General features: G+C 34.3%; 1 protein-coding gene across 1 annotated transcript in view; it reads left to right on the top strand.

The window, feature by feature from the left end:
- Positions 1–18,049, top strand: part of LOC145297864 (uncharacterized) — a 307,728-nt gene extending 289,679 nt beyond the window's left edge. The window contains exons 30-36 of the mRNA XM_080144191.1: positions 1,112–1,215; positions 4,366–4,508; positions 5,781–5,931; positions 8,624–8,725; positions 11,494–11,669; positions 14,643–14,779; positions 17,784–18,049. Coding sequence (XP_080000317.1) covers positions 1,112–1,215; positions 4,366–4,508; positions 5,781–5,931; positions 8,624–8,725; positions 11,494–11,669; positions 14,643–14,779; positions 17,784–17,950 — 980 coding nt within the window. The 3' untranslated portion in view covers positions 17,951–18,049. The remainder of the gene's footprint in view (positions 1–1,111; positions 1,216–4,365; positions 4,509–5,780; positions 5,932–8,623; positions 8,726–11,493; positions 11,670–14,642; positions 14,780–17,783) is intronic.
- The last annotated feature ends 7,312 nt before the right edge of the window (positions 18,050–25,361 follow it).

Below are 25,361 nucleotides of genomic sequence, written 5' to 3'. Positions count from 1 at the left end.
ATCAACTACTCATGCTCCCGTCCTCAATCATCCAAGGTATAAAAAAAAGAACAAGTGAAGCATGCATGGTCCCCCGCGAGTGCACAGTGAACGAGGCATAAAACAATGACTAAGTTCAGAATTTGCCCCCCGCCCCACCCATTTAGCCCCAAAAGTCCACAGGCGACGTCAAATCCTGGTGAAAATGAACAAATGGTGCAGTTTTAGGCCTTAACATATGTAAATTTGAGTTCTGCACCATGCAAAAAAAGAAATAACTAAATCCATCATTGCCCCCCTCCCCATTTAGCTCCAAAAGTCCCCAAGGCCTTAACATATTTAAATTTGAGTTCAGCACCATGCAAAGCTGCTAAATAGACATACACAGAAAATTTTGGACAAATATGGTAAAATAGTCCCAAAAATGGAGTGTTTTTATTAGCCCTAAAAGAGCCCCTGGGGCCCACCCAAGTTATCGCAAAGTATAGACAAACAAAATTATATAGATATCAGTTAGTTACAACTTTTCAGAAAGTTTTATAAAAATCCAAGGCATCAATTTTTTTTGATAAGCACAAAAACGTCAATTTTAGCCATTTTAACCCGAAAGGCACCCCTAAGGGAACAACTGGAGTTTTATCGGAAAATCCGTTCTGTTAAATGTTGATAGCCATATGTCGAGACATGTTTGTCAGTCAGTTGATCAATTTGTCTCTTCATCTGCTAAAACTTTCTGCAAACCGTCGCCAACTGTCCCAAACTGAAAACAGCATGAATAAATATTCAAAGACATAAAGAACTTGAAACATAATTTTTTTCACCAAAATTAATAGATTTGGCATTAAATAACTCAAAAAGGGTTTATATGCCATAAAACAACCAAACCAAACACAATGGATAAATATTTGCAGATATAAAGAACTTGAAGCATAAGAATTTTTACCAAAATTAAAGGATTTGGCATTAAATAGCCTGAAAAGGTTGATATGCCACAGAACAAAACAAGCAAACCAAACACCATAGATAAAAATAAATAAGCAGAGCAACTTTTAACAATGGCAGCTCCCTCTATACATGCTATTTTTTTCAGACGTGTTAGCTGATCCAAGTTATTTTACATTATTAATTTCAGAATACATCAAGCATAACTCTCAGTTCAATCAGCAAGAAAGAGGAGAGGGTACCAACCGGAAACAAACCTTTCTACTACAAAAAGTTGCCACTGCTCACAACCAGGTATTTATCTTTGGTACACTTTGGTATTACAATTCAACATGTGCGGAGTTCTTTTGTATATGCCAAATATTGTGGAAGAAAATCCATGTGCAGGCAGACAGCATATTTATAGATATATTTTTTTAAATTATTTTATCGTTACTTTTATTGTATTTTTTATTGTATTTTTATTTTATTTTTTTTTTATCTATTATTATTTTATTTTTCGCTATTATTATCTTTTTTTATATATTTTTCCCATACTTTTGTATATTTCTTCTATATATCTCTACTTTTTATTATCTATTCAGCGTTTATATACCTATTTTTTTCCCTATTTTTAAGCTAATGTTTTTATGCCTTTTTTTATATATATAACCGTGCTCTTCTCTTCTGATGAGAAGCATTAAGCTTCGAAATACCATGGTCAAAAGAGTTTTCTTTATATTTCACATGATTTTATTTGTTGATTTGTTTTCTTTGAGTAGCGTTGTTACGCTTTGATAATCGGCGATGCTCAGTGAAAACCAGTGGTTGATGTCATGTTCCGAGCAAGGCCGACGGCCAGTCAGTTACGTCTGGTTCAAATTCTGCACAAGTATCTCACAGAAGAGATGTTGCGAGTTTGTCTCTGATATATCGTTATTTTCATGGAAAGTGTTCGACTGAGCTTCAATCTATGGTCCCCCCTCGCCAAACTTTCACAAGAAACACTCGTCTAGCTGTAAACACTATCAATGATTCCCCCCCCCCACTCTTTATCTGTGCCTAAACCTAAACGTAGATTCCATGAACAAAGCTTCTTTCTTCGAAGTGCACGCCTGTGGAATTGTCTTCCGTTTTCCTGCTTTCCGGCTGGCTACAATATGGTTGTCTTCAAGTCTAACGTAAATAAGTTCTTGATGAGCCGTTCCATATAAGTTATCAAATTTAACAAATTTTCATTACTAATGATTACTATATTGTCCAATTTCTACTGTACACTCTTTAACCCTTATCCTTTAGTGGCCTCTTGGCCTTGATAATGTGGTGATGCCTATGTAAAAAAAAAAAAAAAAAAGAAAAAAAGTACCCCAAAATAAATAAATGAATTGTTAAATATTATGAATAATGTTTGGAAATTATTTTGTTTTAATTATGTATTGCCATCAAAAACAATTTAATGTTTTACACTCATTTTTCACCGTAGGGCTGATAATTATAGTAGTAAAAACAAATTGGGAAAAATATATTCTTTGATCTCATATAATTTTATTTGTTAAAAATTGAGGGTGGCGTGAGGATCGAAACTGATACTCAATGTTTTCAGCCTGATACTTCCCCCAAAGAAACAGTCTGGATATTTGTTAAATCGACTTTAAAAAATAACACTCATAAGAAAAAGTGGATATATGCATTTGATGTTTTAAGGCGGTTCTATTCCCATAGGTCACTTAGAGGGGGGGGGCATAGATATTCGGTTCATAAAAGATAACAAAGAAATTCAGAACCAGTTCTATTGTGTCCCCCTAATATGAGAATTTTATACACATGATATAAATTTCATCAAAATAGGATATGTTTAAAGTTTAAAAGGAGCTTCACTCCCTCCTTAGCTCTCTTAAGTTAGGAGATTTAAGACCACTTCCATTGTCTTCCCCAATGAATTTTATATTAAATTTCATAAAAATAAGATATATTTGAAGTTTGGAGTTATACCATCATAGCCTCCTTAGCGGTGTACTTAGATATTAGCGAAGACTTTGATTGTTTTTCCTGGTGAATTTTATATGAGAATATAAATTGCATGTATTTTCTCTAACTTTTTTTTTCTATAAGGAATTCACAAACACCACACACATACATATACACAGACATTGAATTATATATATTTTTACAAATATGAACAAATTTACATGGTCCCAACACTGGACATGCTAATGTTTCGGACAAATGGTTGATTAAAACCAGACGTCCTCATCAGGCAACTTAATAAATGGTTGCTTTCCATAGAAGAAAACCTTTTGAAGTCTGATTTCTTCAACCATTTATTAAGCTACCTCATCAGTGCGGCTAGACAAGCAACTACCTCAAGCCAGGATCGAAACCCGATCGCCCAAAAGACAGCTGGAGCTTCTAACCATTGCGCTATATGGTTGCTGCTATGCAGGCAGTGAATTAACAATGTTTTGACATTGTCCAAATACCTAAGTTCAATGTGTTTACACAAAGAACATCGCTTCATACGCTAATAGTAATTTGTATATTACTTCCCAATATGCTCAACCTAAGATAGGGAGCATTACATATATATATATATATATATATATATATATATATATATATATATATATATATATATATATATATATATATATATATATATTAGAATTCTAATACTAATTTGCTTGCTAGGTTAGCTTGTTGGATGACATCCTCCGCGCAAAGGTAAAAGTGAAATCTCAGCTTGGGTTCTCAGTAGTTGGATAGCCACACCCTTTGTTTGAGACAAATCCATATTCCTTAGTCAGATTTCGCTGCAGGTTGCTTTATCTATGTCGACTAATAGACTTTCTTGTGTATGGTGTGGTTCCTCAGGTGGCATACAAGAGATTCGAGTTTCGAATCCCGAGTTCGGAGGTGTTCACCTGATAACCCCAAATGAGGTCAAAACATGCGTCTTGGACTTTTGGTTTGTTGGCTTTCATGGCTTGTGTGAGTTGCGACGTTGTTTCACTGTGCAAATATATATATATATATATATATATATATATATGTATATACAAATAGAAATAAATAGATGTAGATAGATATAGATATATATAAAGTGATAAAGATTGACAAATAGAGAGAAAAAGATGAAGAGAGAGAGAGAGACGTTAGGTACTAAATAAACCAAAATAACAAATGTGAAACTGTAGAGCTAGTTCCGATATATTTAGCTAGCTTCAAATCCAGTGCTAGAAAGAGATCAAACCTTGATTTTGAATCTTGCACTTCAAAGTTGAAGAGTTCATTCTCATTTTAGTAAGTAATGATTCAAGGGATTTAACTTGTATCTGCTCCAAGAGAGACAACTTCTGAATATTATAAGCCGACAATATGATATAATTTAAGTTTAAGATGTATAATAATGCCCCATTGAAATATTTCTAAATGAATTTTAATATTTCTCATATTTTTTGCACTCAGTATGTGAACCGTTGGTGTGAGGAAGCTGCAGTTATGAGCGTGGAACGCCAATCACAAGCGAATGCCTTGACTGAAACACTTGATGAGTTGGAGGCTGAGTCTGGCCTTTTCTTGATCAAACCAATTTACACTAACCGTTCAAAGTATGTATAACAAAACATTTTTGTAAATTACTTATTTGTATTCATTGATTTTCTTTTAATACATATACTTTAATGACATATTAATTAATACTCAAACAAATTAATACTCAAATCAATACTCAAACTTGTATCAATATTCGTCCTTTGATATTTGTGCCATCAAGAAGTAGAGTTGAAATAATATTCTGTACTGAGCCCGTCATTTTTTTTTTTCATTTGTATCTTAGAAGTGTTGTCCTGAAGAAATGCTTTATATTGATGATATCGTGCTTGTCTCTGAAAGATGGAACGTTTACCTATTAAGCTACTGTTCTGAAATGACTATATTCCCCAATTCATATTAACCCTTTATGACATGGTTGAACTAATTCGTTCAATCGTAAATAAATGAATATAACGGCATAAATAAAGTGGGAATTGATTCAAACACGCCTTGTACGTCTTAGTTCAGTATCTGGGTAGATGCCACCAGAGACCAGAAAATTGCAACTGTTCACCGCTTGCATTCAGTATGCCGTCATTTATCTCAGAGAGTGGAGGATTTCGTTTGTTGTCATAAACACACTTTCTTCAAACACTATCCAGGTAAGGTTATGAATTGGCTAAATTCTCATTTGTAGTTTAATTATTGAACTTCACAATTTTTTCAGTTTGAAGACAATCATAGTATCATTACTCTTTAAACTAACTAAAATTGACAATAAATATTTTTTAATCATCTACATCATAATTCAGGTCATAACTGTCAGAGTGATTCTTGGCTATACGCAAAGACGCTCCATAGATGGCCTATATCAAAGCCAGGAATCGCGCCGCAGAATTACGAGTAGATTGAGAGATGATAACCAGTTTGTGTCCAAGAAGTTTAAGATAATGACGACGAACGAGAACTTGGATGTAAAGAAAGTATATTTGGATGACGAAGCTATTGAGGTTGTTCAGAAGTTTTGTTACCTTGTTAATACCATTGTTTCACAGGAAAATGCTGATGCTGGTATGATAGTAAGAGTTAATTAGGAATGGAATAAATTTGTGGAACTTCTGACATTACTAACCAGCAGAGCATGTGCCTTCGTTTATTTATTTTTTTTATATCAAGTGCAAAATATTAAAACAGATTTTTTTTTAAATATGCGGAGATGTATATTTTCTGTGCTTCTGATTAACTGAAAAAAAGATGCTCATTAATATTTAATCCAATCGAGAATTGATATTCTTAAACAACACTTGCTTGCTCCTACGTCTCTTAACATTTCTTTTTTCTTCATAAAGATCTGATGTCCGAGACAAAAAACTACACAGAAAGAAAAACATTGGCAATAAAATACCAAGCAATTATTCGCATTTAAAACAAACTTCAATGGCTAATTCTATACCAACAACTATTCCATACGACCATTGTTCCAAAAATAATTTTGTCTCGGTAAGTTATTAACATCTTTTCTTAAAATTATCTTCTATTCTTTCATCTAAATTTCTATATTTTATTCATGTGGTTTTGTATACTAATAGCATGGTCATTACCTACCTATGTTATTACCACTGCGACTTTTTATCTATGTATTAATGTAAACTATACTTTATTACTAATTGAGATTTTGTATCTGGCTGTCTGAAGTTGAAAGCACACTGTTACTTTTATTAATATTGTCCTATTTCAATGCTCAATTTAGGAAAGGAAATAGTGGGAGATATTTTGGAAGTGGGAGGTAGTGGGAGATATTTTGAGAGTAGGAGGTAGTGGGAGATATTTTGTCAGTGAGAGGTAGTTGGAGATATTTTGGGAGTGGGAGGTAGTTGGAGATATTTTGGGAGTAGGGATAGTTGGAGATATTTTGGGAGTGGGAGGTAGTTGGAGATATTTTGTGAGTAGGGATAGTTGGAGATATTTTGGGAGTGGGAGGTACTTGGAGATATTTTAGGAGTAGAATATATTTGGAAGTTTGAGATAGATATATTTTCGTTCATTCAAACATTATTTCCTCCTTTTTTAGTGTTAAGCACGTACTGTTATCATGAGATCAACTTCTTACATATTACCTTCTTTTTTGAGGCAGTAACGTAATATCTGTAATAGATTATCCTTCCAGGCATCACCTCCTTCTTGGTAGGGGTGGGGGAAGTGTAGTATGTGGTTCATTTGTCATTTGGAGGTGGTCGGTTAGTATATGTTAGTTCGCCTTTATACCCTCCTCCTAGATTAACAAAACAATATGCAACCTATGAGAGCAATATGTTTACTTGTGTAAATAAAACTTTTTTAACTAAAACGTTTGCCTTTTTAGACATTTACCCTCACGTGAAAACTGAAAATATATTAATAACGAAATCTATGTTGTTTGTGTCCTGATGACTACTAGATCAGGCTGTCTGAGGATAGTGGTTTGGGCTGCATAATCATGTTGACACACCAGTTCTCGTTAGATCACCAAAGTTAAGTGACATTGAATCTTGTCAATACTAAAATTGGTGACCATTTGAGAATATCAGGCGCTGTATGTGCTCTCTGCTACTCTCTACAATGTTTTTAATAGTCTTGGATTTCTCCTTGTCACTGGAATCAAGCAGTGCTGCTACAGGAGAGGAATGGTTGGAAATTGCTCAACCATTGCCTCACAATTACATATGCAGGTGAGTATTCATAGTCTGTCAGACTGAACAGAGTCATTCCATATATACGACCTTTTGAATAATCAATTCCTCCTAAGTAATCTTCTGCCCATTCCACCCACTGATTCCAATCTCTTTAACCTTTATCTACAAGCAACCCCTAGGCCTTGATCAGTGGTGACCCATTAGTAAAAGGTGGTTGATGAGACAATGTCATAACGATCAGTAGTGATGAAAACTGGGTAGAATTTGATTATTTAAGAGGACGGTTCAACAAAAACTCGTTTACATTGGACTTGAAAACGACCATGTTGTAGTCACCTGGGAAGCAGTCTTGGAGTATAGAGTTCCACAGGCAAGCAGTTCTAAGATAGAAACTTTGTTAACGGAATCTGCATTTAATTTTAGGCACAGATAGAAAGTAAGTGATATTGCTGACAGTGGTTGTAGTTAGATGAGTATTTGTTGTGGATGTTTTGCAGGGGTGAGAACCATAAATTGAAGCTCAGTTGAGCACTTGCCATGAAAATAACGATAGAGCAGAGATAGATTTACAAGATCTTTTCCGTGGAGAAGAAGTCGCAAGGATGAGAAAAGAACATTGCTTACTAGGTTTCGAATTCAGTTTTGAACTTTATCAAGGAAGGAAGGTCTTTGAGCAGCTCCTCTCCCAATGTAACAATAATACTTCATCATAGCATGTATTTAGTTCTTATACAGGTATAGGTTTGCATCAGGAGTAAAATACCTTCTGGAGCAGTAGAAAGATCCAACCACTTTTCCAGCAACCTTAGCAAGAGATTTGTAGCAGAAACAAATGGAACTTTTTCCTTGCGAATCAATGCCTCTCCCCTGCGTGATTTGGCCACATACTGACCAATCAGGGGTGCGGCGTATGGATCCTTTCCCTCTCCTAAGGAACTCTGAGAGCTTCTGATTTGAAGGAAAAAAAAACTCTTTCTTACGAGAGAGATGCCAACCAGATTGGACCCTCCCCTCTCTCTCTGTCTCTCCCCCCCTCTCTCTCTCTCTCTTTCTTTTTGCCCCTAATCTGGTATCGACGATTCCCACAGGGAATAACTACCGTGACTGCCTGAGGTGGCCAGAAGCTAGGTTTAATACGGAACAATATCTCGCTGTGGACTTTCACCAGTGGCTTGCCAGAATGAACCCTTTATGTCTTTGTTACGTTATATGAAGTTCGTTATTTCAGTGGCTTGTGTTGAATCATTTATTTTCTTAGGGTGTGCCCCAAAAGCACAAAACTCTAAAAATTAGATGATCTGTTTCAGGTTAGGAGTGAATGTGAGTTCCAGAAGCTTGTTAGAGTAGGGTACTTCCATGAGATGAGAGACATTCATTTAATATGGCGTCAAGTGCGGATCAGAGCAGTGGTGTGTGTGTAAAGATAGAAGCTTGGTTTTGGATGTATTAAAATCAACAGGAAAACAATTGCTATACCAGATTATTTATTTTAATTTTTTGTTTAAAATTTTTCTTTCCAGGATTCTAGTGACTCTCAACAAGAGAAGCCCCAAGCGCAAACACAGGGCCTTCTTGCTCCTAACTGCAACAGGCAGCAACATGTATCTACACCGATGTGGGCGGTAGGTTGATTTTTTTGTTTTGTTTTCTATCTCCATTTAAATGTATTAATAAATTTGTTAACAAAGAAGACTTCTTGCAGTGCTTTTACAGAATTGCAACAAGATTTTGTAGTCGATGAATGGCGTTTTCGGATTAAAAAAAAACAAGTTTCAACTGATCTTTTTTTGTCAATTCTAATAAATTACAATGGTAGCTTCCAAATTATGCAGTCGAAATTACCTGATTATTAATGAATTATTAAAAAAAAACAACTTTGTGTTAACAGGTGAACAATTTTGGCCATCTTGTTTAAATCAAAACGGAAAATTATCTCCCTTTTGAATTCTCCTGTTTTAAGATCATTTTCAACAAATTCTATTTTTTATTTTCTTTAATAATTTTCTACCTTATGGATTTTCATAATTTTTTTAGTATGATCAAAAATAGAAAAAATATGTATATATCATTGTTTTCATGTGAAATTCAGTATTATGACTTCCGAAATTTCGTTCCAATAGTGTAGAAGCGCCCTTCTTGCATATGCCTTCAATGGGGACAATGTAGAGGAAGCACACGGATTAGAAAGTTTGAGAACACAGTGCTAAGGAATATTTGAAGCACTTCTCTAAAGAATTTGGGTACAAAAGGAAACTAATTATATATATGTGTGTGTGTGTGTGTGTGTGTGTGTGTGTGTGTGTGTGTGTGTGTGTGTGTGTGTAGTAAGTTTTGAAAATATATATGGTAATTAAGCACAGCAGAATTTTTTGTGTTTCATCCTCAACAGGGTTCGTTAGGCTAGTCTGACAAATACTCTTGAGGATGAAACGTGAAAAATTCTGTGTAGCTTAAGTGCCATATATACTTTCAAAACTTTATATATATATATATATATATATATATATATATATATATATATATATGATGTGTGTGTATATATATATATATATATATGTGTGTGTATATGTGTGTGTGTATATATATGTGTGTGTGTGTGTGTATATATGTGTGTGTGTATATATATATGTGTGTGTATATATATATGTGTGTATATATATGTGTATATATATATATATACATATATATATATATATAAAATCATGTATAGTTAGTTTCTGTTTTTTTTTTGTATATAAAAATAACAGTAAAATTACATTAAAAAATCCAAATATTTATTTTTCATGCAAAAACAGTTCCTCCAGCATGTTAAAATTTGTGTACATTTTTTACAGATCCGTTTCGTTATGATGAAACAAACAGTTATTATTTTGTCAATACTGCCTCTTTTTGTGCATATACTTTTCAGAAAAATTAGAAATTCTCTGTTTAGATAGAAAAAAATTGTGCATTTAACATGGTCTTCCAGTAAAAGTGCACGAAAATGGACGGTATTGGCATTATCAGAATAATCGTTTGTTTCTGCATAACGCCAAGGATCTGTAAAAAATGTACCGAAATTTAAACATGCTGGAGGAGCTGATTTTGCATGAAAAATAAGTATTTGGATTTTTTAATGTAATTATGCTGTTAATGTAATGTATATATGCTTTGTTGTTAGATTTAACATACATTCAGCTTATAAACAAAATGGTATGCACAAAGAGTGAAATATAATTGAAAAAATATATTTTACCAAAACAACATACATATATATACTAGCAGAGAGGCCCGACGTTGCTCGGGATTGGATGATGATCAACAAATGTTTCACACTCCCATATTTTTATTGTCATCGAAATCAGTGAAATCGCCCATTTTTCAATCAAATTGATTGTTTGCCTGCTCTAGTTCGGGACCCTAACTCTAACCCATCGCCAGGCACCGGGAGGAAGCTTCACATGCCTCCATGCAGTGACTTAATTCACAATACATTGTAGTCTACATTGCAATAGGCCAGAGTTTAGAACTGTTGACTATCAATGTAATGGCTGTAGGTTCAATCCCCGACTTGGGAAAGGTTAGTCTAGCCGCACTGATGAGTTGTGATACAACAAAACGAAGTACTGCATGTGGAATACATATATATATAATGTGTGTGTGTGTGTGTGTATATATATAGAGAGAGATAGATAGATTGAGAGAGAGAGAGAGAGAGAGGGAGAGAGAGAGAGAGAGAGAGAGAGAGAGAGAGAGACTTATGTTTTATCAGTTTCAATACAATTCCATTCAAGTAAATTGTGTCTTTTTTGTTGTATTGATAACATCATTCTTTGTATAGGATGGCCCACTTAAAAGTAGCCTGATCGCTCTAATCTTTCTCTTAACGACCAACTGACACCACAATACAAAATGCAATTCTTTTTCCAACAAGATAGCGCTACATGCCACACGTCTCACAGATCACTGACATGAGTTCATGGCATGTTTACAGAAGAGAGAACAATAAGCTAAGGGTTATAGCCACCACATTCCCCGGACTTGTCATCATATGATTTTTATCTTTGGGGGACTTTAAAACAAAAAGTTTATGCGAATAGTCCTCACAATCTAGACCAACTAAATGAGACAATACCAACGCTATCAGGAGAATCACCAGAACAGATCTACATGCAATATCTGCAAACGTTGTTAAACGTGCCCAGAAATACATAGATGTCAACGGGGAGCACTTCTAGCATCTTTTATAACACTACAGGTAATTTAAAAAATGCTACAAGTAATTTAAACAATAAAAGAATGTTCCTCCTATCCCACTACATTTTTGGGCTACTTTTAAGTGGGCCGTCCTGTATAACTTGCAATAATAAGCAATGTTTGAAAATACTGACACATAAATAAATATTGTTAGATTTCCATGTCACAGTCAAGTTATCAAAACAACCAGAAAGAAGCGACAGGAGACTTTCATGATTCCATACCGAAGACAACAGAAGATTCTGTACGAGCCTATGACAGCATGTTGACAGCACCACGCATCTTGGAATTGGATATCAATAGAATGCTTATTGGACAAAATAATGTTAGGTATGTTCCTCCAATGTTTGTTTTTGTCTTTCTGAAATTTGAAAAATATAAATATACTAAATTTTTGGCCCATTAAAAACGAGCAAAAGCTCTAGCCCGTTGGCTTAGAATGAATGCTTTATGGCGAATTGATTTTTCAATGGGATTAAATTAACAATAACATAAAAAGAAAAAAACGTTACTGTGTATATACGTTATCTGGTTACAACTTGAATCCTGTAAAACTTTTAGTCTTTTATACATTGTAATGATGTTGAATTTGAAAACTTGTATACTTATAAAACTAGCAGGGTGACCCGACGTTACCTGGGATTGAATGATGATCAACGAATGTTTCACACTCCCATATTTTTATTGTCATCGAAATTGGTGAAATCAACCATTTTTCAATCAAATCGATTGATTGCCTGCTCTAGTTGGGGACCCATCGCGGTGAACTAGGAAGAAGCTTCACATGTCTCCCAACAGTGACTATCCACAATACAGTGTATTTTACATTGCACTGTAGAGAACTTGTTGTTGATTTTATAAAATTATGTTTATAAAATGGCTTGAATTAAAGTATAAAATGTAAAAGTCAGGTATCAAGGCTGAATTGTGCTTTAAACAGAAGCATTCATTCCGAACGCAACCCTGTCATATCAAAGAACCTTTTATATGCCGGGCCTTTCTGTTTGTGTGGTAATAAAACTTCTCAAATTCAATTATAATATTAGGCTGTATTAGGTGTTAACTTGAGTCAAAATTAGACTGGACCTTTGTTAATCAGATTTTTTTCAATTATCGATTATTGATACTTATCAAAAACATTCCAATATAACACCTATCTACGAACACTGTCAGGCACATAAACTACATTTGTGTGAAATTTTAAAAAAAAATCGCCCCAGCCGTTTCGGAGTCCATAGTCACATCCACACCCACACATAGACACACATACACAGGCAAAGTTCCTTTTATAGCATAGTATACATTCATAATTTATTGAATAAATCATCTGGCAAGATTAACAGTCAATGTACTAACTATAATATCACACAAAATTAATGAATCCATCGATGAAGTGCTTTTAACCATGGAATATCCAGAAATGTTTTCTCATCAATAAAATCCGTTTGCTTTGATGGGTTTATTAATGTAGTCATTGATCTACTGACGTTCGGAGCACATGAAATCAATATTGTTGTGCCTCAAGTATCCATTCTGAGCACAACCTTCTTTTTTTTTTATCTTAATCAATGATCTTCCAAATTTTGAGAAGATTTGTTGGTATCTATGCTGACGACACAACTGTCTATGGCAACATTTTCAAGAGCATTGATGATCAAAACCTTGCCAATAATCTCTCCTCTAATCTAGAGCTAGTGGTGCAATTGGGAAAATGCAGTTTGTTACCTTTAACACATCTAAAACCAAGTTTCTCTCTTTTCATCACCAATGTTCATTTTTTTTTTTGCTTCAGTTAAAATTAATGTTTTTTTTTCTTTTGAGAAAGTACTTTGCCTGTATGAGCTTAAGTGAAAGACCTGCATCATTTTTAAAGTTACTAAACAAAAAAAGAAAAAAAAAACGGTTGGATCATTGTACTGCTCTAAAAATACAATCATCTACCTGTATCAGAGATTCAACCCAAAATACTACTTGTATCTAAGGAAATGTTGCGTAGAGCACTTGATTCGACAGAAGATAAAATCGACTTCGCAATCTAGTGGGAGATTATTTCTTCTGTTCTCTGTAGCTTCTTTCTCACAGAAGAGATGAGGCTCTGTCAGTATTTCCACGGTAAGCGTTTGACTTGGATTTAAGCTCTGGTTTCCTTCCTTGCGAAATTTTCTCAGCAATACTGCAAAGAACTCTCTTTTCTTTGTATCACATTCACAGCAAGAGCCCGTTTTCCTACCACAACTGTAAAGAACTTTCCTTTCTTCCTCTGTGTACCTAAAATAAAAGAGAACTTCCATGAACAGAGTTTCTTTCCAAAAAATTCCTACCTGCTTAACGGATTACTATGATAATTGTTTCCCTACAAACTAGAACATCATAATCGTTTTCAAGTCCAATGTAAACAAATATATGTCATGTCGTCTTGTGAATTAATCACAGTTCTTAATATTATCATAGTGTTATTTCATCATCCAATTGAAAATATCACCAATCCTTATCCTCGACTAGATTTTGATCTTAGTAACTGGTGCAACATTAATATACAAAAATGTTGAAAATTTCATTAAAATTTAATAATTCTCACAGTTTTGTTAATTTAAAAAAATGTATACCCATTGGTTTATTTACAACTAATTCTAACCCTAACCCGACATTGCCCAAGATGCAGCAAAGTCATTTTAGGTTGAACTTTTATTTGTTTGCACACTTTTAAATTTAAGGTAGATAACTCCTATTATAGTCTTCAATTCAAGATGTGTGATCTTTCGTGACGATTTTCATTTTAAGGTGATGAGTTAAAAACATTCATATCATTATTATTTAGCCGAACTAAATAATTTTTTAAAATAAATTCTAGCTAAGTACAATAACATGGTACAACAATAACAAATAGAATCGTCAAGTCAGAAGCAAAGTTTGATTTGTCAGCTTTAATGCTTTTTGGGTCTGAGTTTGAAAATCCAGCAAGATAACGTTATATGTTAGAAGAGTAACCCCCTCATGGAGGTCAATATCATAGACTGAGAGGTGGAATTGTGGGCCCCATCATGCCGACACTGTTTGAAAATCTAGTCTATTAGTTCTTTTTTTTTTTTTTTTTTTTTTTTTTTTTTATAGTCAGCTAACGTACTTCCTAACTTCCGGCAAGTGACACGACAAACCAGTATTACTTCATTGCTCAGCCAATATCTAACACTATTATTGTTGTTTGTTTTCCTTCATTCAAATTTTTATTTTATCTTTCTGTTTTTTCTTCAGTATTAAATTCTTCCGAGCGTTTATTTTGACTTCGATGTTGATCTCTTACAGCATAAAAATTGACCAACCAGTAAGTAACGAGTCATCTCAGTTACACCTCCGTTCCTATTTGAGTGTATGTCGACCAACTGCAAGTCAAGGAAATCGAGTAGATTGGTCAACCCTACCGTTATCAAATATTACAAACAGTAAGTGGAACTTGGTATAAAATTATTCTTTATCACATTTCTTCATTCCTAGTGAACGTTTTTTAAATGACAAGTAACAAAAAAAAACTCTGCGTTTAGTCTATCCCTATAGGGATGAAATGCGAACGCCTCTGTGTAGTTTAAGTGCCATAATATACTTTCATACTTTACTGCTAAGCTCCACTCAAGTACTGAGTACTGTTAAAGTATTGATAATATATACATAATATATTATATCACCTTATTATATTATCTGTGTATATGTGACATAATAATCTATATATCTATAAAAGTGAACGTGTCTGTGTGTCTGTGTACATTTTCCTTCGCAATAACTTTGTCAATTTTTAGTCTACAGACTCGAAATTTGATATACTGGATGCTGAGATTTGGAAATATCGACGTGATCGGTTTTCGGGCAGAAATTTGGCTGTTAAGGGGTCAAAGCTCAACGATTTGACCTTTGAGAACTCTACCAAACTCCTCCGACAATTTTGGGTCTACACACTTGAAATTTTAGATATAAGTTCCTTGGATATGGATCTAACTTAATAACTGGATTTAAGCGCAAAACAATAAATTTTAAGGGGTCATAATAGGGGTCAAAGTTTAAAAAAATTAATTCTTTTTTTTTTTTTTTTGCTCAGCATACACCTCCAAACACCCGGGCAATGCCGAGCTTAAATGCTAGTATATAATAATAATGAAATAATATAAATCTCACCTGTCTGTTTAAATGTATGTATGTATGTATGTATGTATGTATGTATGTATGTATGTTTGTATGTATATATGTATATCTGCCTAAAACTTTTGACAGAGGCGACAGATTTCCACAAGATCGGTATAGTTTTGAAGCTCGTCCCTTTGGACGACAAATATTGAAAAACTGGTTTAATTTCTTCACCCTCAACTGGGCACTTTTTTACAAGGAGAAGTCGCTTTTTTTTCACCAATATTTTTTAAAGTCATCTCCTCTTTTCGATTTACTAGCGTTAATTTAGACACTAGTCACTTCCGGTTTGGCGATGGGTGCAACTGCAAAGACGTCACGTTTTTTTTTTTCACGTTCTTTTCCTTCTTTGCGATACGAATTCGAGCCTGCCTGCTTACTACCACATTTTTTTTTTTTACTCAACACACATCTCCAAACACCCCGGCAACCCCAGGCACCCAGGCTAGTAATATATATATATATATATATATATATATATATATATATATATATATATATATATATATATAATGATTTTTTTAAGGACAGAATTTAACTGCTACAATTATGAAGAGAAAAAAAAATTTTTTTTTAAATTCATGATAAACAGTAACAATAAAAAAAAATCCAGCCGCCCGATTTAACCCTCACTCAACAGGAACTGTATCGAAGGATATTTTCAAAACAAGAAGATTAAAAGAAAACTGTATATTCAAAATATAGACCGTATTATGGTACATCTGCAATAGGAAATATGCCTTAGAAACTGATCACATCTAATCCTAGAAAAGAGGGTCGCTTTAAATGAACATAGATAGTATCCACGATTTTCAAGTGATATAGCAAATGAACGGGGCTTGTAAATGAGTTAATAGTAAATATATATATATATATGATAAAGAAGAGGACCCCCCCCCAAATTATTTATATATACATCAAGCTTTCTTCTTGTATGAGGTGCCTTCAATATATTTCCAGACTTTTTTTCTGTATGGCCACTTTTAATGACAGTACACACATGAAACTCTAGTCCCATTCAAAGTAATCTCCTCCGACTGCAATGCACTTGTACTGTTACAACAACTTCTGGAAGGCCTCATGGAAGTCCTCATGTGTGAGCGTCAATTACTCTCGTCACAGCCTTTTTCATCTCAATTCTCTCATAACAACAGTCTTTAAAGTTTTCCTTGAGCTTAGGGCTTAGGGAATAACCAAAAGTCACAGGAAACAAGGTCCGGACTATAGGGAGGGTGAGGAACTGTCTCAATGCGAATCTTGGTCAAATAGGTTGCGACAACGATGGAGCAAAACCTAGCATGTCTTTAAAAGATAAATAAACATCTCTTTTAAAGTAAAAAAAAAATCTTATATTGTTTGGCTTTCTAAACAAATATTTTAAAATAATTACATTTCAATAGGTGTTTTGTGTTTTTTTCTCTTGTCGTTATCTCTCATCCCATATTTTGTGAAAAAGGAAGATGAGTTGTTCAAATACAGGCATTGTGGGACTTATCTGTGTTCTACGGCATAATCAAGTTGACACACTCATTCCCATCAGATCACCAAAGTTAAGCCACGTTGAGCCTAGTCAGTACTAAAATAGGTGACCATTTGAGAATTCCAGGTGCTGTATGTGCTCTCTGCATATCTTGGCATTATTTCTAGTCAGTCTTGGGCCTCTCCTTGCCATTGAACCCAAGCAGTACTGATTCGGGTAGATATGGTTAAGGATTGTACAACCCTTGCCTCACAAGTACACACGCAACCACTCTTACAGCGGTGTCCATTTTCTCTTGAAACTAAACGGGGGCATCTCATCCAATATATTTCTAAAATTAAATAACCTAATTGGATGAAATCCCAACTCTCTCTCTCTCTCTCTCTCTCTCTCTAGATTTGAAAATGTTTTTTTTTCTGTCATTTTATTGACAATTATTAACATTTGTTAGTTCTTATTTACTTTCCTCCCCAGGAAGGCAGAGTTAGACACAAGGCCGGTTTTAAATGTGAGAAAAATCCAGCTCCCAAAAAAGGGGCACTCTGGATAGGAGCAAAAATAAAAATGGTCTCAGTCATGAAGGACCTCCCCTCCACCGAGCGAGGACAGACAAGGCGAAATGTAGCACTAGAAACGATACTACACTGTGATCCTGCGTTAATATATCATGTTGTAATCTATTGTAATCTACTGTAATTGGTGCATTTTCATGTACAGAATCTGAGCTAAAGTTTAACACTATTTTGGTCTGGGTCATAAAACGTTACATTATTTATATTTTATATTGCCAGGTTATCATGAGATGAAGACGCCATCAGCACCAAGGCTTTGTACACTAAACCCTTACAATGCTGGGACACACTTGGTACAGATTGAAGAGTCACCAGCTGAGGAAGTTCGTTTACCGCCAATATTTCCACGAGTGCTAACTCAAACGTCAATTGCAAACGACAAGTAATAGATAAGTGAATATTCATAATTAAGTCATTGTGATTGGTTGAAATGTGTTCATTTAATAAATACAAAATATTAAACTTGAAACATTGCAGAAGTTAAAGACGTCTTGTTTGTTTATTACTAGCAAGGTTCTCTCCTGGCATTGCCCCGGAAGAGTAGTGATTTATTTTTATCAATACCCTATTGTACAAGGTGGAACGATAAAATTGTCGCATTAGAAATGACGACGTGATTCCATTTCCTTTCAATGAAAATCGGTTTTCTTTTTCTGTCGCAAACCAGTTGTGTATAAATCCCAAGAGCGATAGGAGCCTTCTATCATGTCTGAAAGTGACACGATGTCCAATGAGCGAAATCAGAGATGCGCCACTGTATAACTCATGCTCTCTACTGACCATTGCCAACACCTTACAAAATGCAAATCCAGACAGTTCAACATTTGAAAGCGCAGATCAACAAAGTTTCTGGCCATGGTTATGGTCTTTGGTGTGGTTTCAAGTGAGCTATGCTAGCTTACATTTTCAAAGTCGGCTTGAAAGTCAACACCAAAGTGTACCTGGGTGTGTTAAAGAATATGGTGATCCCCTGGTGCAATCAGGTGACCGCTGGCAGACCCTGTGTGTGGCAGCAGGACTCACTGCTTGCCCTCAAGTCCAAAGAGATCCAGCTTGGCTTTAGAAGGAGTGCGACGACTTTGTACCCTTCCCTCACTAACCCCATTCTCTCTTCCCAATCTGAACCCATCGAACTACTTCATTTGGTCATATGTCAAAAACATCACCAACATGATCTCCCACAACACCAAAACCAGCCTGATCGCCGCCATCTGCAGAGTATTTGCCAAGCTCCCGTCGGCATTTGTGGAAAAGGCATGCTCCCAGTTCCAGACCCGTATCGAGGTGGCGATTGAGGCCGAAGGCGGCTACATTGAATAGATATTAGCTCTACTACATAATGAAATTCCCTGAGTTGATTTTTCCAATAAAAGTTTTAAAATAAAGTTGTAATGCTGTTTTGTTTAGTGCGACAGTAAAACACGTGATGAGAATCTTACTGTCAAAAACCGAAACGACTAGACGAGTTAAAACTTACGGACACAAGGAAAAAATAATAAAAATAATAAAAAACACACACACAAATGGAATTTTACTTATAAAACAGTAACAAGGATACCCAACGTTGCCCAGGATTAGAATAAGGATACAAAATGTCGGAGACTCACCACGGTACACACAAGAGGACTTCCATGGGGCCTTCCAGAAGTTGTTGGAACGGTACAGCCGGAGGAGATTACTTAGAAGGTGACTTAGAGTTTCATGTGTGTACTGTCATGAAAAGTGCCCATACGAATATGTCTTGAAATTTTAAAATATACGAAAATAAAAATAAATAAAAAATAAAAACTAATCCTCTTTTCTCTCTCTTTTGGATCTTCAAATAAAGCATCCCTGTTTCCCCAGATGAATTCCTATATTAGTCACAAATATTAAGAACTAGCTGTATATACCTGGCGTTGCTTGGTCAAAACATATTGCTAGGAGAAGGGATTGGTCACGTATTATTTAAGATACACCGGATATCTCAACTTGTTGCAAAAAGTGACCACATGTTTGATTTAGGGAAGCATAAAACACATCTATCTCGGTCTATTAAAATGAAACACGAAATAACTCGCACAGCTTAAAGGGGAAATAACTCTCATAGCTTAAATAAATAAAGTTCCGGTTTTAAACACAACTGTTGTTAGGTATTAACAATTGAAAATAAAGTGAATTAAATATAAAGTAAATCAAAAGTAAATTAAATGAATAAACTTTAAATGATATTTTTAAATAAAGCAATTAAAACGATTCTATTCCAACACATAATTATTAACATTCAGATAATTATTAAAATAGATTTTCTTGATGTAATATGTAAATTTAGGTACTGATTGAATGTAGATTTATTTTGAATAAATAGTATATATAGAAATCATAGGTGAATAAAAGTGTACAAAAGACCGTTTTTAGTGTGGAAATTAATTTGTTAAACACTGTACTTTTTGTACATCTAATTTAATTTTGGATAAACATACAAGCAGATAGGAATACGACTTTATTATGATAGACAAGGGTATAATTTTTTTTTTTTGCATGTCTATTAAAAGTGAATGAAATTTTTTATTATCATCAGTTATTAAAATTAAGCCTCCTTAAGATTTGGTGATGAAAATTAGATTCGTATTCGTGATTTTTCTTATCTTTATTTATTATTATTTCCTTTATTTATTACTGTTTGCTAGTATTAAAATTAAGTCTCGCTTTCTTTGCTCATAAAAATTAAATTTGCATATGTGATTATTGAAAGGAGTCGCACAGACGTACGTCCATTTTAATTGAAAGAAATTTTAATGCCAAATAATACTTGTATGATATCTACACTCCTATGAATTTTTTTTTTTGTATATGTATTGATATTCATATTAAAACCCCTTTTTTTCTATTTATTTAAACACTAACCCATTGCATTATCTACACTTAACTTAAAAGCATATTACTGACAAGTGATATTAAGTGATGGTACGATTCCAATATGTTTCCCGATTCCGATACAGTTACCAATTCTGATTCTCTAATATCTATACGCCTAGGATATTCATATTAAAAACCTTTTCTTCTATTAATATTTAAAAACAAAATACTATTTTTATATGTGGGTCGTTGAATTGCATTCATTTGCAAAAGATCTAACTAATTTGCATATTCTTTTAAACGTTCATTTTAATTAATTCCCTATTAGGTTTTTCAGTTTTCTCATGGGATGATCATCTTTACTTAACTATTATGTGTAATTATATTCATGCAGATATTCTACATGATTTATACTTGCGTAATATTTGCATAAAAAAGTTATAGTGAACACAAACCTCTTTTTATATATATTTATGTAGGTGTATATATATTTGTTTAAAAAGTTTTGCCTACCACACTCCTCTGTCAGTTTTTGGTCTACAGACATGAAACTTAATATATAGGTTATTCAAACCCATGCAAAACTTTATTTTTGTGTTTTAGCCAGGCAAAATCGGTGCAAAAGTGTGAAAATTAAAGAAATGGAATTTGACTGGTGAAGGTCGAACGATGGCATTACGAATATGCATACGTAACGTAATAGCTATTGGTTCATGTTTTAATTTTTAGCCTTGCAGCAAACATGTCTTCATAGCTCAGGTATTAGCGTCGCATCAAAGGAAAAAGTAAATCATAAACTAAACATTTTAGTTTCGATTCTCGATGGTGGCGCACAAGTCGTTTATTTTATTTTTAACTTTTTAAATCATTAATATATATTGGGTCCAATATAATATAATAATAAATACGAAATTTGCATTAATCGAAATATCATATTTATGCATATTTTATGGCCAGACGATGCCGGGCGGCCTGTTAGTAACATATAAGAATAAAACCTGACATGACGCTTAAAAAAATAAATAGAAAAAAGGATAAACAACAAAATATGAAACCTCAAATCATATCCAAAAAGAAATATGTTATAGCCTCTAAAATAAAGAAGCGAAATACAGGGTGGCCCACTTAAAAGTAGTCCAGAAAGTGTAGTAGAGAGGAGGAACATTCTTTTATTGTTTAAATTACCTGTAGTGTTATAAAAGATGCTGGAAGTGCTCCCTATTGACATCTGTGCATTTCTGGGCACGTTTATCAACGTTTGCAGATACTGCTTGTAGATCTTCTCTGGTGATTCTCTTGATAGCATTGGTAATGTTCTCCTTTAGTTCGTCTAGATTGTGAGGATTATTTGCATAAACGTTTTGTTTTAAAGTTCCTCAAAGATAAAAATCACATGATGACAAGTCTGTAAACATATCATGAACTCGTGTCAGTGATCTGTGAGACGTGTGGCATGGAGCGCCATCTTGTTGGGAAAAGAATTGCATTTTATCATGTGGTGTCAGTTGGTCGTTAAGAAGAGAAAGACTAGATCGATCGGGCTACTTTTAAATGGGCCACTCTGTATTAGTCTAAATTGTAGACTAATATTTCGCTTTTTTTCAATAGAATTCATCCGAAAAACAAATTTATATTAAAAAACATAAAACAGAACCAAACTTTCAATAAATAGAATAGTGGAATTGATTCATTTATTGAAAAGAAATCAATAAATTACTCGATCCCAAAAATCACCCCTAATTATGAATACGCCATTGAAGCTGGGATATATATACATCATCTGTTATAAACAATTAAATCATCGATTATAATAAAGGCGGATTCGTGTCTGTTTATTTGCTCACAATTTGATTAATATGTACAAAATGTACACAAATCAATTTTCATACTGAAAACAGACGTTTACACACTTCTATTCCAGCATCATTTCGAAATATGTTATTTATTCAAGGGAAATCTACAATTAAGAGGTAACCTCATTTGTATATTACATTAACGAAAACACATTTTAATAATTAGCTCCATGTTGTTAATTGTTTGTTATAATAGAATTGTTTTAATTGTTCTATTTAGAAATATTATTCAAAGCTGTTTTATTTAATTCATTTAATTTGTATTTGGTTTCATTTATTTTCAGTTATTAAAAGCTGACAACACTTGCATTTAAAACCTTCTGCTGAGGTCTTTAAATCCTATTTGATCCCCAACTTGTTGCATAATATTATAGAAGTTTTTCTATAGAGGCTTTACAGTTCCACATGAATGCTATTAACTGGAGATGCAGGACTAAAGCGTCCCCTTTCAGAAACAAGGACATAAAAACAGGAATTTTCTACAGCTTTGCAACCAACTTCACCGTTGCTAATAAAGCCATTAAATCGCCTTTTCCACTGAACGATTTCATCCTATCGCTATGCACTTTCAAATCCTCTCCATATTATTTTGGTATGCAAAACAGTAATTTGCCGAAATAGCTTGTGGTGTTCTCTCTGTTTCTCCGTATCTCCTCTTCCTCCTAAAAAAAAACCAAAAAAAAAAACCCAACTTCTTTCAGTCATCTGCACAGAAATCTTGCCCACACATCTATTCCTTACTCTTCTGCACCCAAGCCTGCGTGCAAAGTCAGGAATCATGCTTCTTTGACACTTCGTTTGGCATCTGACGTCCGTCTTTTTACACACTTTCTATTTTGCCACATTTTCGTATATCACATGTATATTTTGATGCTCTATCAGTTGCCATGTTTCTTTTTCATCTCCTTGTCGGCAAGTATGATTTATCACATTTTTGCATGAAGGATCAGTTTAACAAATTTCACGTAGACAATATATTCAATTTTCTGAAAGTCATAAGACTTTACAAGAAAAATCGAAAAACATAAAAATCACTTTACTCATCTCCCAAATATTCCTAACACTAGACATTTAAGAAAAAAAAAAATCCATATAACTCAATACTATTGTAAATCACCTACACTTAAATATTTAGGATAAACAGCCTTTCATGGCATTCAATGACCTTATGGAATCGATATACTATTAAAAACCAACAAGCCAACCAATCCTCTCCAGGTGTTGTCTCATCGTCTATCTAAAATGCTCATTAATCCTTATCCTCAAGTGGCCTTTGAGTCTTGATAAAGGACGACTCATTAGTATATAAAAAATTTAATACTAATGCAGAACCTGATCCAAGGTCGTGTCAATATCTTCCAACAATTTACGGTAAGATGCTGGGAAAGCTTCTGGAAAAAGTCGACGTGATTAGCCAATGAGCAATTACCTATCAAACGTTTTTGTTTAATAGAAAACAGAAAACGCTTGTCTTATCCTTTTTTTACTAGTGAGTCAGGGCCCAAAGGTCACTCTAGAATGAGGATTAATGAGTGAATGGTGGTCACTGAGACAAGAGTGTAGTCCTTGTTAGTGGTGGAAATTGGGTAGAATTTGATTATTTAAGGGGAAGTCTCAACAAGAACTTGTTTACATTGGACTTGAAGATGACTATATTGTAGTCAGCCAGAAAGCAGGCGAGTGAAACAGAGTTCTACAGGTGGGCAGTTTTAGGAAAAAAACTTTGTTCATGGAATTTGTGTTTAGATTTAGACACAGATAGAGAGTGGGCGAAATTGTTGATAGTGGTTGTAGTTAGATGAGTTATTTTTGTAAAGGTTTGACAGGGAGAACCATAGATTGAAGCTCAGATTAACACTTGCCATGAAAATCGTGATAGAGCGGAGACAGGCTTGCAATGTCTCTTCTGTGGGAAAGAGGTGATAGGGAAGAGAAAAAGACTTCACCTACTAGATTTCAAACTCGATTTTGAACTCTGTCAAGGCAGGATAGGATCATCCAAGCAACTCCTACCCAGATGTGGCAACAGTACTCCATTTTAAAACAAATTTGCCTCTTATAGAGATAGAGGATTGCATTGGGAGTGAGATACCTTTTAGAGCAGCAGAATGACGCAAGCATTTTTTTCAGCAATGCTGGCAACAGATTTGATGTAAGTCTTCCATTTCAGGTCATGAGTGAAGGTCAAATTCGGAAGCTTGTCAAAGATAGTTTTTTTTTAGACAAGAGCCATTCGTATCAATTGAGACCAAGTGGAGATCAGAGAGTTTATGGTGAAAAACTAGAAGCTTGGTTTTGGATGCATTAAAATTAATCAGCTTTTTCCCTATTGCACCATAAGGTCAGAGGAGAGAAACTGAGAGAGATCTTGGTCGTTGTTTGCCTTTGAAGTGTTACCATAGATGGTAATGTCATCGATGAGTTGACAAATTAAGTTAGAATGTGATTTGGAAATCATTGATGAAGATAAGCAAAAGAATTGGGTTCAGGATGGACTCCTGAGGCATTCCAGCATTGATACTTTGAGCTTCAGACTTTTGTCCGTCGATGACTAATTGTAAAAATCTATCTGAGAGAAAAGATTCGATGGTTGAGAAGACATTTCCAGGCATTCCATAGCTGGAAAGCTTGTGAAGTAGACCTTTATGCCAAACCTTATCAAATGCCTTTGATATGTAAAAATATTCACTGACCCTATGTGAAATTACAGTCAGTACATCAGCTGTAAAAACCACTTGTCACTAAGTAGGTTGTTTTTGCTGAGGTGGTTGATAATTTCTCTATTTAACATTATTATTATTATCATCATCATCATCATCTAGGAGTTTTTACACAGGCCATCAAAGTTTCTCTTCCAGAACAATCTATCATGTTTCCTAGAATCTAAGTGACAACAAGTCTCTCCATATTTCTAGTACTCTCCATCTCTTTTTATAACTTTTGCAAATTAATCTGCATTATCGCAACAACCGTTTGCCATTGATTTGTTATTGGTAGAAACCATTGATCTTCAGTGGGATTTAGGTTGTAGTATGCTTCCCCAAGGTCCCAGTTCTCTTCTACACTCATCCAGTGAAGGTCTGGCTAGTGCTTTCTTTCCTTGGTC

This window comes from Euprymna scolopes, chromosome 2 (assembly GCF_053919585.1).
Source record: "Euprymna scolopes isolate OS-2025 chromosome 2, ASM5391958v1, whole genome shotgun sequence".
In the NCBI taxonomy this organism is placed as follows: Eukaryota; Metazoa; Mollusca; class Cephalopoda; order Sepiida; family Sepiolidae; genus Euprymna; species Euprymna scolopes.
This window is presented reverse-complemented; position numbering and strand designations above follow the sequence as displayed.